Source organism: Silene latifolia, chromosome 9 (genome assembly GCF_048544455.1).
Source record: "Silene latifolia isolate original U9 population chromosome 9, ASM4854445v1, whole genome shotgun sequence".
Lineage (NCBI taxonomy): Eukaryota > Viridiplantae > Streptophyta > Magnoliopsida > Caryophyllales > Caryophyllaceae > Silene > Silene latifolia.
Genome location: NC_133534.1, coordinates 19,417,316 through 19,432,375, shown reverse-complemented (window position 1 = coordinate 19,432,375; position 15,060 = coordinate 19,417,316). Strand labels below are relative to the sequence as shown.

The 15,060-nt window shown below is 39.0% G+C and overlaps 1 protein-coding gene and 1 long non-coding RNA gene across 3 annotated transcripts; one reads left to right on the top strand and one right to left on the bottom strand.

Annotated features, from left to right (window-relative positions):
- The first annotated feature begins 5,722 nt into the window (after nt 1-5,722).
- Nucleotides 5,723-7,300, top strand: LOC141600678 (uncharacterized). The gene is made up of 3 exons (XM_074420922.1): nt 5,723-5,768; nt 5,889-7,057; nt 7,193-7,300. Exons 1-3 carry the CDS (start codon nt 5,723-5,725, stop codon nt 7,298-7,300), a joined length of 1,323 nt encoding a protein of 440 aa, XP_074277023.1.
- A 2,357-nt stretch (nt 7,301-9,657) lies between these two features.
- Nucleotides 9,658-14,118, bottom strand: LOC141599335 (uncharacterized). Of its 2 annotated transcripts, XR_012523805.1 has the most exons (4): nt 13,771-14,118; nt 13,249-13,367; nt 10,191-10,243; nt 9,658-9,860 (listed from the first exon to the last, which is right to left on the bottom strand). It is a non-coding gene; the product is annotated as an uncharacterized LOC141599335 (long non-coding RNA). The 2 variants fall into 2 exon arrangements; XR_012523804.1 differs by having other exon boundaries at nt 9,658-10,243.
- Nucleotides 14,119-15,060: the final 942 nt, after the last annotated feature.

Genomic DNA, 15,060 nt, shown 5'->3' with positions numbered 1-15,060 from the left:
ACCAGTTCTTTTCGTGAAGAAGAAAGATGGGAGTTTAAGGTTGTGCATAGATTACAAGGAGCTGAACCGTGTGACGATAAAGAACAAGTATCCTTTGCCAAGGATAGATGACCTGTTTGATCAGTTGAGTGGTGCAACAGTCTTTTCTAAGATTGATTTGAGGTCGGGGTACCATCAGGTGAAGATTAGAGAGGTGGACATACCAAAGACAGCTTTCACGTCGAGGTATGGCCATTATGAGTATGTGGTGATGCCGTTTGGGTTGTCTAATGCGCCGGCAGTGTTTATGGATTTGATGAACAGAATCTTCAGACAGTTTTTGGACCAGTTTGTAGTGGTATTCATCGATGACATATTAGTCTACTCTAAGACTAAGGAGGAGCATGAGGAGCATTTGAGAATCGTGTTGTAGACTTTGAGGGATCATGAGTTGTATGCTAAGCTGTCCAAGTGTGAATTTTGGTTAGAGAAAGTTGCTTTTCTGGGGCATGTGATCTCTAAAGATGGGGTAGCTGTGGATCCGGCGAAGATTGAGGCAGTGACAAAGTGGGAAGCACCGAAGAATGTTGCTGAGGTTAGGAGTTTCTTGGGTTTAGCTGGATACTACAGACGGTTCGTGAAAGATTTCTCCAAGATAGCTAGACCGATGACAGCGTTGATGAGGAAAGAGAACAGGTTTCGTTGGGATGAGAGTTGTGAGACGGCGTTCCAAACATTAAAGGAGCGTTTGACCACAGCTCCTGTCTTAGCATTGCCTGAAGGGAGCGAGAACTTTGAGGTTTATACAGATGCCTCGAAGAATGGGCTGGGATGTGTGTTGATGCAGAATGGCAAAGTGATTGCCTATGCTTCTAGGCAATTGAAGCCTTATGAGGAGAACTACCCTACTCATGATCTGGAGTTGGGTGCAGTGGTGTTTGCTCTCAAGATTTGGAGACATTACCTTTATGGAGCAATCTTTAAGGTATTTTCTGATCACAAGAGTCTCAAGTACATCTTCACGCAGAAGGAGTTGAACATGAGACAGAGGAGGTGGATGGAGCTGATTGGCGATTATGACATGGAAATCATCTACCATGAAGGGAAAACCAATGTTGTAGCTGATGCTTTGAGTAGGAAGAGTGTACATTCCCTATGTACAGCTCTATCTTTGATGAGGCTGAGGGATGAGGTAGCGAGTTTTGGGATACATATGATGCAGAAAGGAGATGCCATGGGTGATATGACAGTACATCTGGAGTTTTATGATGATATTCGGGATAAGCAGGTTTTGGATCCTAAGATAGTGGAGTGGAGAGCTGGAGTAGAGAAAGGGACAGTGTCCCGGTTTTCTATTCATACAGATGGTAGTTTAAGGTTTGATGGTAAGTGGTGTGTTCCTAATGATGAGGAGTTGAAAAAGACTATCATGACAGAGGCACATTGCACACCATATTCAGTTCATCCAGGTGGAGACAAGCTATACAAGGATTTGAAGAAAACGTTTTGGTGGCATGGGATGAAGAAAGAGACAGCTGAGTTTGTGTCCCGTTGTTTGACATGCCAGAGAGTTAAAGGGGAACAGCGACGACCACAAGGTAAGATTCAGTCTTTAGAGGTGCCTGAGTGGAAGTGGGAATCCATTTCCATGGATTTCATTGTGGGTTTGCCGAAGAGTCAACAAGGTAACAACATGATTTGGGTGATAGTGGATCGTCTGACCAAGTCAGCTCACTTTGTTCCAATGAAAGATACATGGACTAAGGCACAATTGGCTATGGCCTATCGAAAGAACGTGCTTAAGAGACATGGAGTCCCTAAGGACATAGTGTCTGACAGAGATGCGAGGTTTATATCGAGGTTTTGGAAGGAGTTACAGAAATCATTGGGAACAACTTTGAAGATGAGTACAGCATTTCATCCTGCGACAGACGGGCAGACTGAGAGAACAATCAAGACTCTTGAGGATATGTTGCGAGCTTGTGTGATGGATTTTGGTGGTAGGCCGGGAGCAGAGGTTGGACTTGATAGAATTCTCTTACAATAACAAAGAATCACACCAAAGATAGGTATGGCACCGTTTGAGGCTTTGTATGGGAGGAGATGTAGGAGTCCAATCTGTTGGGACGATAGTCTTTGAGGCAAAGTGGTTTTAGGACCAGAGATGGTGCATGAGATGGTGGAACAGATTAAGATGATCAGGGAACGGATGAGAGCAGCTCAGGATCGACAAAAGAGTTATGCAGATCTACATCGTCGGGACATAGAGTTTCAAGTTTGGGACAAGGTTCTTTTGAAAGTGTCTCCTATGCGTGGGGTTATGAAATTTGGGAAGAAAGGCAAGTTAAGTCAGAAGTTTATAGGGCCTTATGAGATCTTAGAGCGGGTTGGGGAAGTTGCTTATCGCCTGGCTTTACCAGCTGCACTAGAGAGAGTGCATAATGTGTTTCATGTATCGCAGCTGCGGAAGTATGTGAGTGACCCGTCACATGTGTTGGAGGCAGAGAGCTTAGAGCTAGATGAGTCCTTATCATATCTTGAGGTGCCTAAGCAGATTCTAGACCGAAAGGTTAGAAAGACTAGGAGTGGTGAGACAGTTTTGCTTAAGATCCTGTGGTCTAACCACGAGACCGAGGAAGCTACATGGGAGCCAGAGGAAGCTATGAAAGAGCGTTACCCTTTCCTTTTTGATCAGGTATGTATGGTTACGGGGACATAACCTTGTTTCTTTTAGGGGGGTAGGAGATGATCGCGAGCAGTTTTTAAGAGTTTTATACCCCTTTTATATGTTGTGTCGGGATGTTTGTCGGGATGAGTTGGGTTAGTATCATGTTTTATGTTGAATTTTGTTTTGGTTGCTGAGTCGGGAAGGTTATGGGAGTACCTTTGTTTAGTAGTGGTTTGAACTTCGGGGACGAAGTTCCTTTTAAGGAGGGAAGACTGTAATACTCCGTATTTATAAGTCTTGGGGGTACTCTATCGAGTAGCCCTTACTCTGTCGAGTAAGGGTAAGTTGCGAAATAAAATAGTTTCTGACCTGTTGGGTACTCGATCGAGTAGCTTGGGCACTCGATCGAGTAAGGGGGTACTCGATCGAGTACCTTGGGTACTCGATCGAGTGTCCGGTTTTATGGGGAGTTTTCTCGGGTTTTGTTAATTATGCGATTAAGGTATTTAAGTTCCGTCGTCATTATTCTAAACCACTTTTACAAAACCTAAATTCCTGTTTAAGAGAGAAAGCAACAAGTTCATCTTCCTAATCGCATTCTTAGCAATTCCCGGAGTTCAGACGGTCAGTTCTTGTCGTTGTTTATATCGTTGGGTTCCTTGCGTTGAGGGAGGAGGGTTCATAGAAGAGGCTTTTTAACTCAGCAGTAGAGACCGTCTGATTGTGTGCATACCAGGTAGGATTTCCTACTCAGTATTAGTCCCATAATGGGATGTTGATTGATGTAATGTATTTGGTTGTTTGATATAATAGTTGTGTTGTGATTGTGGTTGTGATCGTTGTTGATGGTTCGCGAGGCGTGGCCTCGGCTGAGTGGGGTCACTTGCGGGAGTGGCTTCACGCCCTAGTTTCGCCTTCTGTGGAACCCGCCACAGAAGGGATGTCCACATTAATGGACAGGGTTATCGCTCACTATGTGGAGCGGGGATTTGGTGGGTACGGCTGCGGTCTCCCACTGGCAGGGCTAGTCCAGTGGACAGTCATTATTGAGATGATGGGAATTGGTTGGTTGTGTGTGTGTGTGTGTACGGTTAAGCTGTCTGTTTATCTTATTGTCGTTATACATATTGATTGTGTGATTAGTATTGACCCCGGTGTTGTTTTGTAAACCTGCGGTGATCCATTCGGGGATCGTGAGCAGATATTGAGCAGGTATTGAGATGAGTACTGGGATAGCTGGGATGCCACGACATGATGATAGGAGTCTTCCGCTGTAGCCTTTAGTTTATTTACATTTCGATTAGAAAATATCGGTTTGGAATCATGTATCGTACTTTTGGTTTGGTTTTGAGGATTGTAACTATTCGTTAAACTATTTATATTAAACGTTGTTTCTTCTTTGTTGTTTGATTATCATTGCCTCGGGTAACCGAGATGGTAATGTCTTCATACCTGAGTGGTCCTGGTAAGGCACTTGGAGTATGGGGGTGTTACAGCAGTAAGGATCCTCTGTCCCACTTTTGTGTCCCATTGTGTGTGTCACCCCACTCACCTTTTGACACACCACTTGTTGCAAAATAAAATATTGCAATAATTATATTAATTTGTTGATGTGTTAGAAGATGATTGGATTGGTACATACATTGGGACACCAAATGGGACAGATGATCCCCACTCCGTCAAAAGAGGGTACAAATATATACTTCCTCCGTTCAACTCAACTTTACCACTTTACTTTTTCACGTTTGCCAACGCGTGTTTTACGCTGTAAATATCGTTAGCTACGTATTTGCAAAAATTATAAAAGTTAGATATTTTCAATGTACTCGAAAAGACGAATCAAACAAGATCACACATGAATATATATTCATTTATGTATTGAGAGAAAATCGAAACCTAATATTCACTTGTGAATAATGTAGAAAGTGGAAAGTGGTAGAGTGGAATTGAATGGAGGAAGTATAAGTCTACAAGGTATCAACAAGCTAAATTCTAGGTAACATATCCTATATACATGGTAACAAATGGATATGATCTTTGACTATGTAGAATACAATCAAAACACAATAAAAACACCAACAATATTACGTGATATTAGCTGGGATATACTTGCTTGTTTATTACTCCCCTCAAGTTGGACCACTTGGTAAACCAAGTCCCAACTTGCGCTGTAAATGATCAAATGCTTCACCCCCGAGAGCTTTAGTAAATAGGTCGGCGATTTGTTCTTTGTTACGGACATGAAAAGCATTGATATTGTTGTTCACCAAATGTTGTCGAACAAAGTGACAGTCGATTTCGATGTGCTTTGTTTGATCATAAAAAACGGGATTTCGATGTGCTTTGTTCGATCATGCCCCTCCATGTTTTCATTCCTTAAGTTCTCTGACTTATTTTTGTGACAAATCTTTATTACTTGATGTTTTGGTGTTGAAAAGATAGTCGCCGTGATTGTGGAATTCTGGTCTATTACCCCCTGGTTCTTGTTCTTCGACTTGGTGTTTTTCGCGGTATTATAACCCGACATCTTGTAGGATTTCATGGTGCAATGGCTAGAGAAATGTAGATGGTTAATAAAAATAAGTGCTCTTTAGTTATTGTTAGATATTTAATCTCAATTAAAGTTTATGGAGATTTGTTTTATGAAATCATATTGGAGAATTGATTAAAGAAATTTGCATTATTTGAGTGTTTGGATGTGTTGAATTATGACAATTAATGGACCAAGGTTACAAACTAATTACAATAAGAAACTTCCTACATTACTACATGGAGGTTTTGTAAGTGTCATGGTAAATGTCACTAGAGTTACAAGTCATAGGTTTAATGTAGAGGGAGTTTTAGTCTTCTTCTTAAAGCCTTGTGGAAGTTATAAGTCTTCCATCTAGTATAAATAGCTAGTGTATTAGCTTGTTTTGATATAAAAAATACAACACAAATTATTCTATCAATTTCTTTCTCCCCTTTGTTTGATTATATTGCCCCTAAAAACCATCAGGTGGCATCAGAGCATTTTTTATATTTCGGGACCAAAAATCAAAAACACAAGAAAAAAAAAAACATATATATAGAAGCATGGCTTCATCAAGTTCAGCAATGCCTTCCGCACCAATTTTCGTAGGTGAAAATTATGATTTTTGGTGTATCAAGATGAAGGCTTTGTTAACTGCTCTAGATTTATGAGAGATTATCGAACAAGGGTTGAAACTACCTGAATCAACAGTTGAACAAAATATATCAGCTGATGAACAAAAGGCGGTAAAAGAGAAAACGACGAAGAATGCAAGAGCAATTGCATACTTACATTCTGCAATTGGAGAGGTGATTTTTCCAAGGATCGTCAATGCAACTTCGGCAAAAGAAATATGGGACATTCTTAAGGTGGAGTTTCAAAGCTCACAAAAAGTAAGAGCTATTAAACTCCAAAACTTGAGAAGAGATTTTGAAAACTTGGAAATGAAACCATCTGAATCAATGAAGGAGTATACGTCTCGAATCATTGATACAGTAAACCAAATGAAAATTTATGGCGACGATATTTCCGACAAGAGGATAGTCAACAAAACTCTTTGTAGTCTCGACAACAAATTCAATTTCATTGTTACCGCTATAGAAAAGTCAAAAGATGTTGATACATTGTCTCCGCAAGAATTATTTGGGTCTTTACAAGCCCATGAGTCAAAGGTGTCCGGTAGAAACGAAGGTTCATCGGAAGGAGCTTTTCAAGTAAAACATAAACAAAAGTCCCAAAATTTCAAAAATAACAAAAATAAGCAAATGTCCAAAGACAAGTCGAGTACTAATGGTACCGAAAAGAAAGGAAGATTTCCACCTTGTGGAATCTGCAAAAAGACTAATCACATGAAGAAAAATTGTTGGAACAATGATAAAACACCATGTGATATTTGTAAAAAGTTTGGACATGAACAAAAACATTGTTGGTCTAGAGATCAACAAGCAAAGGCTAATGTTTCCGAAAGCGGAATCTTTGAAGATCATCTATTTGTTGCCGGTCAAGCCTCGACGAAAAGCAATAAAGATGTGTGGCTAGTTGATAGTGGTTGCACAAATCACATGACAAACAATGAAAGTATATTCACTCATATCGATACTTCATTGAAGACTCCGGTAAGGATGGACGATGGTTCCATTATAGAGGCAAAAGGCAAAGGAACTATAGTCGTTCAAACAATGAAAGGAACGCACTACATTAACAATGTCTTGTTGGTTCCTAATCTTGCCACAAATTTGCTAAGTGTCCCCCAGATGATGCAAAATGGTTATAATGTCAACTTTGAAGGAAATACATGTAACATTTATGATCATCATGGAAAGGAGATTGCTCGAATTGAAATGAAGAACAAAAGTTTTCCTCTTTCATGGACGTACCCAAAAGAAATTGTCGCCCGAGTAGAAGATAATGACTCTTGGCTATGGCATAAACGACTTGGTCATTACAACTTTCATGCTTTACAAACTCTCCACAAAAAAAGGATATGTTAAGAGATTTGCCTTTGGTGAATCTTGAAAAAGACGTTTGTGAAGGTTGTCAATTGGGAAAAATTGCATAGAGATTCTTTTCCACAAGATCAAGCATGGAGAGCTAAAGAGAAACTCGAGTTAGTGCATACTGATGTTTGTGGCCCCATGTGAACACTAACTGATAAGAGAAATATGTATTTCATTCTTTTTATTCATGATCTTACAAGAATGACATGGGTCTACTTTCTTCGAGAACGCTCAGAAGTTCCCACCGTTTTCAAGAAGTTTAAGGCTATGGCTGAAAACCAAAGTGGTTGTAGCATGAAACGAATCAGATCCGACAGAGGCACGGAATATACATCAAACGAGTTTGATAAATTTTGTGAAGATGAAGGTATAACACATCAGCTTACCGTTGGTTATACACCACAACAAAATGGTGTGTCTGAAAGAAAAAATAGAACTGTTATGGAGATGGCGCGATGCATGCTATTTGAGAAGAAAATGCCGAAAAGATTTTGGGCTGAGGCTGTAAACACAGTTGTATATCTTCTTAATAAGTGTCCAACCAAGGCGGTGACAGATATAACACCTTTTGAAGCATGGACAGATCATAAGCCTACTGTAAAACACCTTAGAGTATTTGGCTCTTTGTGTTACATGGGTTCACAAGCCTACTGTCAGTGCTCGTGGGGATGATAGTGGATGTCAGCCAGTTGAGTGATGAGTAGTGGAGGCTCAAGGGGTGGCCGGTGGTTTCTGGATACACATAATACTACCCCAGGTACATGAGTATCGTGCTATCGATACACAAATTGACTCGTGTATCTAGGTCTACTAATTTGTGTACCTGACTTTACTAATTTGTGTATCTGACTAGTGCCACACCTCTACTTTTCCGATATTATAATTTCATGGCATCTGCCCCTATTGTGTAATGTCGTAATGTTCAATCCCAAGAGAATCATTTAGCTTGAAAAAATTGTACTATATAGAATGTTTATGTTCAGTTGCAAGACTTGTGAGGGGGTATGAGAAAAAACTATGTGACTTAGTCAAACGTTGGATGAGTCCGAGTAACATATGTCGATTCCATCAAACAATTTAAGGAACGCAATATTATCAGAAATCTAATACTCGTATCCTAATTATTACAAGTGCATATTTTAGATCTTTTACGGATTAGCTCTAAACTTTCTAATGTGTCATATACAATAGAAATTGTGATTTGTTTATCATCAAACATCAATTCTTTAATGTATCGTTATTTGTAACACTTTCTCGACAATCACATCACTAACTTTAACATTTGACGTCATTTTTAAATTGTTTGGTACTCAATTCGAGAATAATATAATCACTCCATCCTCTATAATTATAGGCAAAGTATTATAATACGTTGGTAAAATAAAATAAAATAAAATTGATTGTGTTTTGGTTAACCAACATAATTAGCAAAAAGTAGTAGGAGTATTAATTAATGACCTATGAAATAGGAATATAAAGAAGACATACCGTATTGAGTGTTCGTTGTGCAATCTCATCAACTAATTTAAAGATTCCAAACAGCTAACAAGCTAGATACACTCTTTTACCTTGCTAGATACACTTATTTACCTTGCTAGATAGACATCTCTAGCAAGCTAGATACACTCCTTTACCTTGCTAGATACACTTTTTTAAGTTGCTAGATACACATCTCTGGCACCTAGATACACTCATTTAAGTTATTAGATACATACCTTTAGTTAGACTAGTTGTCTCTCCGCGCGCGTTGCGCGCGGAGATCCAAGACGCGTTTCTATTTGTTATTGCAGCGAATCTGTCTATGTCTCAGTTTTGGCGAGAATTACCGAATGTATGTAGATGTAGTTGCGTTTTGTTCTAGTGTAGAAACCTTTTTTTTTCACGTGTAATGTTCAACGTAGTTGCCTTAATTTGACGTTTTAGTTTCTTAATCTATTGCACTGTCTTCAAATATTTAATGATATTGTCATTTGTGCTCTCTATCAAATTATTCGGTGCACCAAGAAACAATTGATGATAATCGCTACATCTTTATTTAGTAAAAACATTACTTCGTATTAGATAATGACTATAGTCGGCCATATTCTCTTAAATAGTAGTACACATTCAACCTTGCCCAGAGTTGTGGTAGTTCCATTGCTGAATAATACAAAATATGAACATGCATCAATTTGACGAATGGTGAACATCCAACTTTTTTGATGTCCAGACAATCATCCAAACAGACAATCATCCAAACCTGGGAACACTCTTAAAAAAAATTATTAATAACCACTTTGACTCAGCCGCCTCCTACCTCAGAAAGCTACTTCTAAGGGGGCTTGCTATTTGAGTGCAAAATATAATAACTCGCATATTCAACCTAAATTGAACTTGTTTTTCACAAGAAGTCAAAACTATGACTAATGCAATGTCTAGCAGACACTCCAAAACAAACACATAAGTCAGCCCGAAAAGTTGTAGCATTTGATGATACGTAAAAATCTGAATATCTTATAGTATAATCGAAGAACTTCCGAATGTGGGATTCCAGCAAGGTCATCAAAATTTGAATGCCTTGTATTAATAGCTTGTTAGTTTTATAATATCAAAGTAGATTAACTAATATACAGAACACATACTTTAAAATGCTCTGATGCTGAATGCACTCCCTCATCAAATTGCCGTAATGTAAGGCCAATCTATGAGTATCATACTTCGAAATCTGGAATGGATTCAACAGGCTTCAGATATTTTAATTACACGAAAATTATTGAAAACGCCATGCCAACACACATAACAACATTAGATGAGAATGAAGATAGTTGTACACTTTGTATGCCAAGGAGCTACTCTTCAAATTAGTTGTCATCTTGAATGACGGGTATATCACACATGTGAGCGAAACTAATCTGGAACGAAACAAATGCTCTCGATACCTTCCTCACACCTCCCACCCCCTCCCTTTCCCTGATATGGGCTCATCACTAAACCTAATGCAAACCACACCTGACAAAATCAACGAAGATTAGCATTATCTTTAAAGTTGATGCACCTTGATAAATAACTGAGAGAGGTGTCGAAGATCAGCAAACACGGCTTCTATCCCTGCATTGAAAAGTATGAATGAATGTTAGAAATAAGAGATAATTAAAGGGAACAAATATTTCAATTTTAACAAAATGGAAGGAATGTACCCAAACAAACAGTTTATTACCTGTATGATATGATTTAAGAAAGACACAGATTCCAATATTGTCCAACGGGATGAAATACATCCACAAACAGCTAATTACTTGAATGAATACGATCTTTCAGTTAGGGTCACTGTTTTCTCTAACATAGTTCTTTAGAAAAAAAAACATCATTCTACTACTAATTTTGCCTTAACTCATAAACCGTCAATCCGACTGTCACTCCCCTACTCTAACAACCTTTCAAATACGGATTACAAAAATGTCATTTTATCGTTCAATTTTTTTCCAAATGAATATAGCACTCGTTATGGTAGGTGTTAGGTCTTTATTTCACCTATCAAGATCATTTAAACTCAGTTATCCTACCCATCACTCAACTTTAGAACATTTGTTAAACCAAAAACATTACTCCTAATCTATCCCTCAATTACCCATATATATTGAACATATTAGAGTTGCTCTTAATTACCAATTAGCAATCAATTCACACAAACTCAAGAACAAGACCGTCTGAACTCTGAACAACCAATGAAAATGTACGAATGCTATGCTCAAAATTGTTTGATTCTTGAATCCTAAAGACTTATCCAGCATATAAAAAGAGAATTTCAGGTTAGATAAACTATGTTGTACTTTCTTTTATGACAAAAACAAGACTACATGACATATGTGGAAAAAAAAGGGAATTACCAACTCTTTTTTACATTTACTTCTATCAATATTTTTTATTTTGGATTTCATGATCAGTCACCTCTCTACTATTCAGTCTGCTTCCTATTACCTCTCCCTTCTTGTCTTCCCTCCCTCAATCCCTTTATGTGTCTCCCCCGCCCCCGCCCCTGCCCCTGACCATCTATCCCTCCTTCCTCTCAATACGGGAAAAAAAAAAGCATAAACGCCCTCCCTCCGTTCTTGTCACCCTCCGCCCCTCTGCCTCCACACCAAAGTTATTGACTGTTAATACGCTGTCTTCATTAAGATAATTAATGCCTTTTAATTACTCTATACCCTCCCTCCCCCTCCCCCCAGTGCAATTTTCCACGACATGCCTTCTATTCTACATTGAAATTTAATGTTTATCAGTTAGTTCGCTTCCTCATTGTTTTATTTCATTTTCAAGAACGAATACTAAGAAAAGTACAAAATATAATATCAAATTGATGTTATTTCTCCTAAAGACAGTAAACTATTAATAATACACCCCTCCTGTCTTTCCTTCTAATTACACCTCAACACTAAAAAACAACCTCCTCTTCTACCTTCCAATCCCTCCTCCGGCCATCTCTCACAGCCTGAATAATAATAAATCTGGACAACCCATCCCTCCCTCCGTCTATCCCCCTTCCCCTGTCTGCTCTAAATCTGAACAAAACCAAACTAACATTGCCGCTCCCTGCCTTCCTATCCCTCAATCTCAACAAAACAGAATATAGACCATCTCTCCGTCACTGCATTCCTTATCCCTTCCTCTTTCCGCCAACCTCCCTCCTACTTTCTCTCTCCTCTAACTCCGCCCAATTATCCATCACTTTCCTTTCTCACTCTTAACAAAACCAAGCACATACGCTCTCACTCTCACTGTTTGCCCATCTCCTTCTTTCGCCACCCCTCCCTAAATATGAACATAATCAAGCAAAGACATCCTCTCCCTCCCTCCAATTCCTTTTTTCATCCCTTCATTCCTCTAAATCTGAACAAAACCAAGTAGGGAGACACGATCTTTCCCTTTCTCTATCCCTCTCCTTCCCTCGGCCATCAATCGAACAAAGCTAAACATACCCTACTCTGCTTCTGTCCCTCCCTCTCTGGAGCTTAGCAAAGATCAAAGCCATGGGGTAGCAAGCAGTTATTGTCATACAAACAAACAGGTAGAAACTCAATAATGAACTGAATAAACTCCCGCTATCTAAAAATTTAATGAGGAGGCGAACAAGTTCAAGTTATAAGGCAAATGACAACCACAATAAAATGTTGTTCAAAACCAATACGAGGAAGGTTGGACTTCGCTGTTTTCGAATGACCCAAGATGAAAATTGCATCGAGAACTGCATCGAAGGACCGCTAATTCACAAAAGAAAATCCATAGCCAAAGAGTAATGAGTCTTTGGCTCCACCGGAAATATAAAAAAACTCATGTGACGAATGGTTTTAGTGTCACAATACCAGGAAACCTCATTTTGAATCTCATTTACTTAACTAATTTGCCATTGACACATTTGATATAGTATACATTGTGACGAATGGTTTTAGTGTAATGTACTAATGTGGGACAAAGTTTGTTATAATACGAATTCTGGTATTAATTTAGAACACAAAAACTGATTCATTAATTTACTGTCATAATACCATGAAACCTCATTTTGAATCTCATTTACTTGCTTATTGACCAACTAATTTCCATTTGACGCATTTGATATAGTATACAGGTTTATAATAGACAAGTCAACCTAAGAACTCATATCAACATCAAGGTGACCAGTAAGGGGGCAAAGAGCATAGAGGTTTCCTTATAATATTTGTCTCTACTTGTTCCGAGGAAATCAAAAGGCATTTATACCTCAAATTGTCTTTCTACTCGTTAAAACCTTATGCCTGTAACTTCACCTTAATCACCTTAGGTAAGACATCTAACTGTCACAGGATCAGAATACCACACTCTAGCTTTGGCAAATTGTAAGCCCGTGTAAAATGAACTAATATGGGGAAATGTGCGAGTTCACTCATTTCGATTCAATAACCACCAGGAAAAAAAATGTTCCTATGAGGCTTAGGTTTAAAAATAAAAACATGCATACACCCTTTGTTCCACCCAATCCTTGCACATCTACACCCATATGGCTAGCCTCTTCACAAATTTAGCTTTCTGAGAAAAGAATTCGAGGATAAAAAGGCTGTCATTAAAATTCAGAAACTTACACATGAAGCTTAATAGTCGGATCCCAAGAAAAAACACCATCTGCTTCTGGATTCCGAGTAAGATATCAGCGGCCTCACAGTCTATCACTCTATCACATACTGTGCATTCTTAGGAAGGTCTGTCAAATAACAAAAAAACCGTTCAAAGAACTTTTCGGCAACGCGTGGGCTGTGTTGTGGATGAGTAGGACATACAAATAGCATATCAGGCAAAACAAGGCCTTAGAACCAATGAAATACACCACCACCACATCCAAAAGTGCCTATAAGACATACAAATAGCATATCATGCAAAACAGGGCCTTAGAACCAATGAAATACACCACCACCACATCCAAAAGTGCCTATGTGTGGCGAGATAAAGGGTTAGGTGTATGCGACCTTATTCATGTGTCGGTTCTCTCTAAAATTTATTTCAAAATTATCACACCTTGAAAATTTAGTAAGAAAAAAACTTAATCATCCTGCGAGATTAGAATTTGTGTGAAACTTGGTGTCTGAAATCAAAAATATTGAACGAACCTGCGCTCAAATCACCTAATGATGACTTTATCAAGCTCAAAGGGCCTGTTAGTAGCAGCAAGAACAAGAATTTGTTCACCGACTTTGGACAAGAGTCCATCCCAGTGAGTCATAAACTCATTCTTGATTTTTCTCATAGCCTCGTGTTCCCCAACTCTGGTTCTTTGTCCAAGCATGCTATCCACCTCATCCACGAAAATAATTGCGGGGGACACTTTCGGCTATTTGCGAGAATAATGCTCGGACATTCTTCTCATATTCTCCGAACCATTTGGAAGTAATAGTGGACATGGAGACATTGATGAAACTCGCCCCGACTTCATTGGCAATGGCCTTGGCTAACATGGTTTTTCCAAAGACCGGGTGGGCCAAACAGAAGGATACCTCTGCAGGGGCTTCAAAATACCACCTTTGAATGTGTCTAGCCTCCTAAGAGGAAGCATTACAAGTTCTTGAAGTGACTCTTTGATGTCGTCCAATGCTCCAATATCACCAAATGTCACACCAATCTCGTTCGCGGTATGAGTGTATGACCTCCGCCCGATGCGCTTCTCAAATTCGTTGTCCGGTAGAACCTCCTGCTTAGAGTAAATCATTTTTAGCATAAAGCAAAATCATACAAATGATCAAGACATACCAATAAAGCTCGACCCGATCATCGGTCACATTTATGTGATCCGTGTTTTACCTTCACAGAGCAAAGATATTCAGCATTCTTTGTCGCGGACTTGTCAAGATCAATAACAGAAGTAACAGTTGTTCTTGTTCTCCGGGTTCACAAAGAATCATCCACTTCCTGAAAATTTATAGAGCAAAACTAACTTCAGCATCTTAAATACACTTTATTTCATACTATTGCAAGACCGACAAAGATCAAGTAATTATACCTTGCCAATTTCATACGAAGGAACTGAACACAGTAAAAATCCTACGCCAAAATAGCAGCCACAAGTAACCTGAATCGCTCAACTACAGCGTCTATTAGGTAAGCCAGGGTTCAATAAAATGCCCAAATCAAGCGAGAACTAAGAGATGTGGACCCGGAAAACTACGCCATCCCAAAACTCGGATGGCGGCCAAATAATCCTCCACAATCGATGACAGACCAACACTCTATTTGATACTGCATATATGATACCCTAATTGATATTGCAGGCACGAAGCTATTCACCCCCGATAACACGCAAAGATAGAAAAACATTAGGCAAAAAGGAACCTCAAAAAAATACTAATGACTCAATTCACTGAGGAGAAAAAGACCCACAAAAATGAGGCAAAAGCTCAATACAT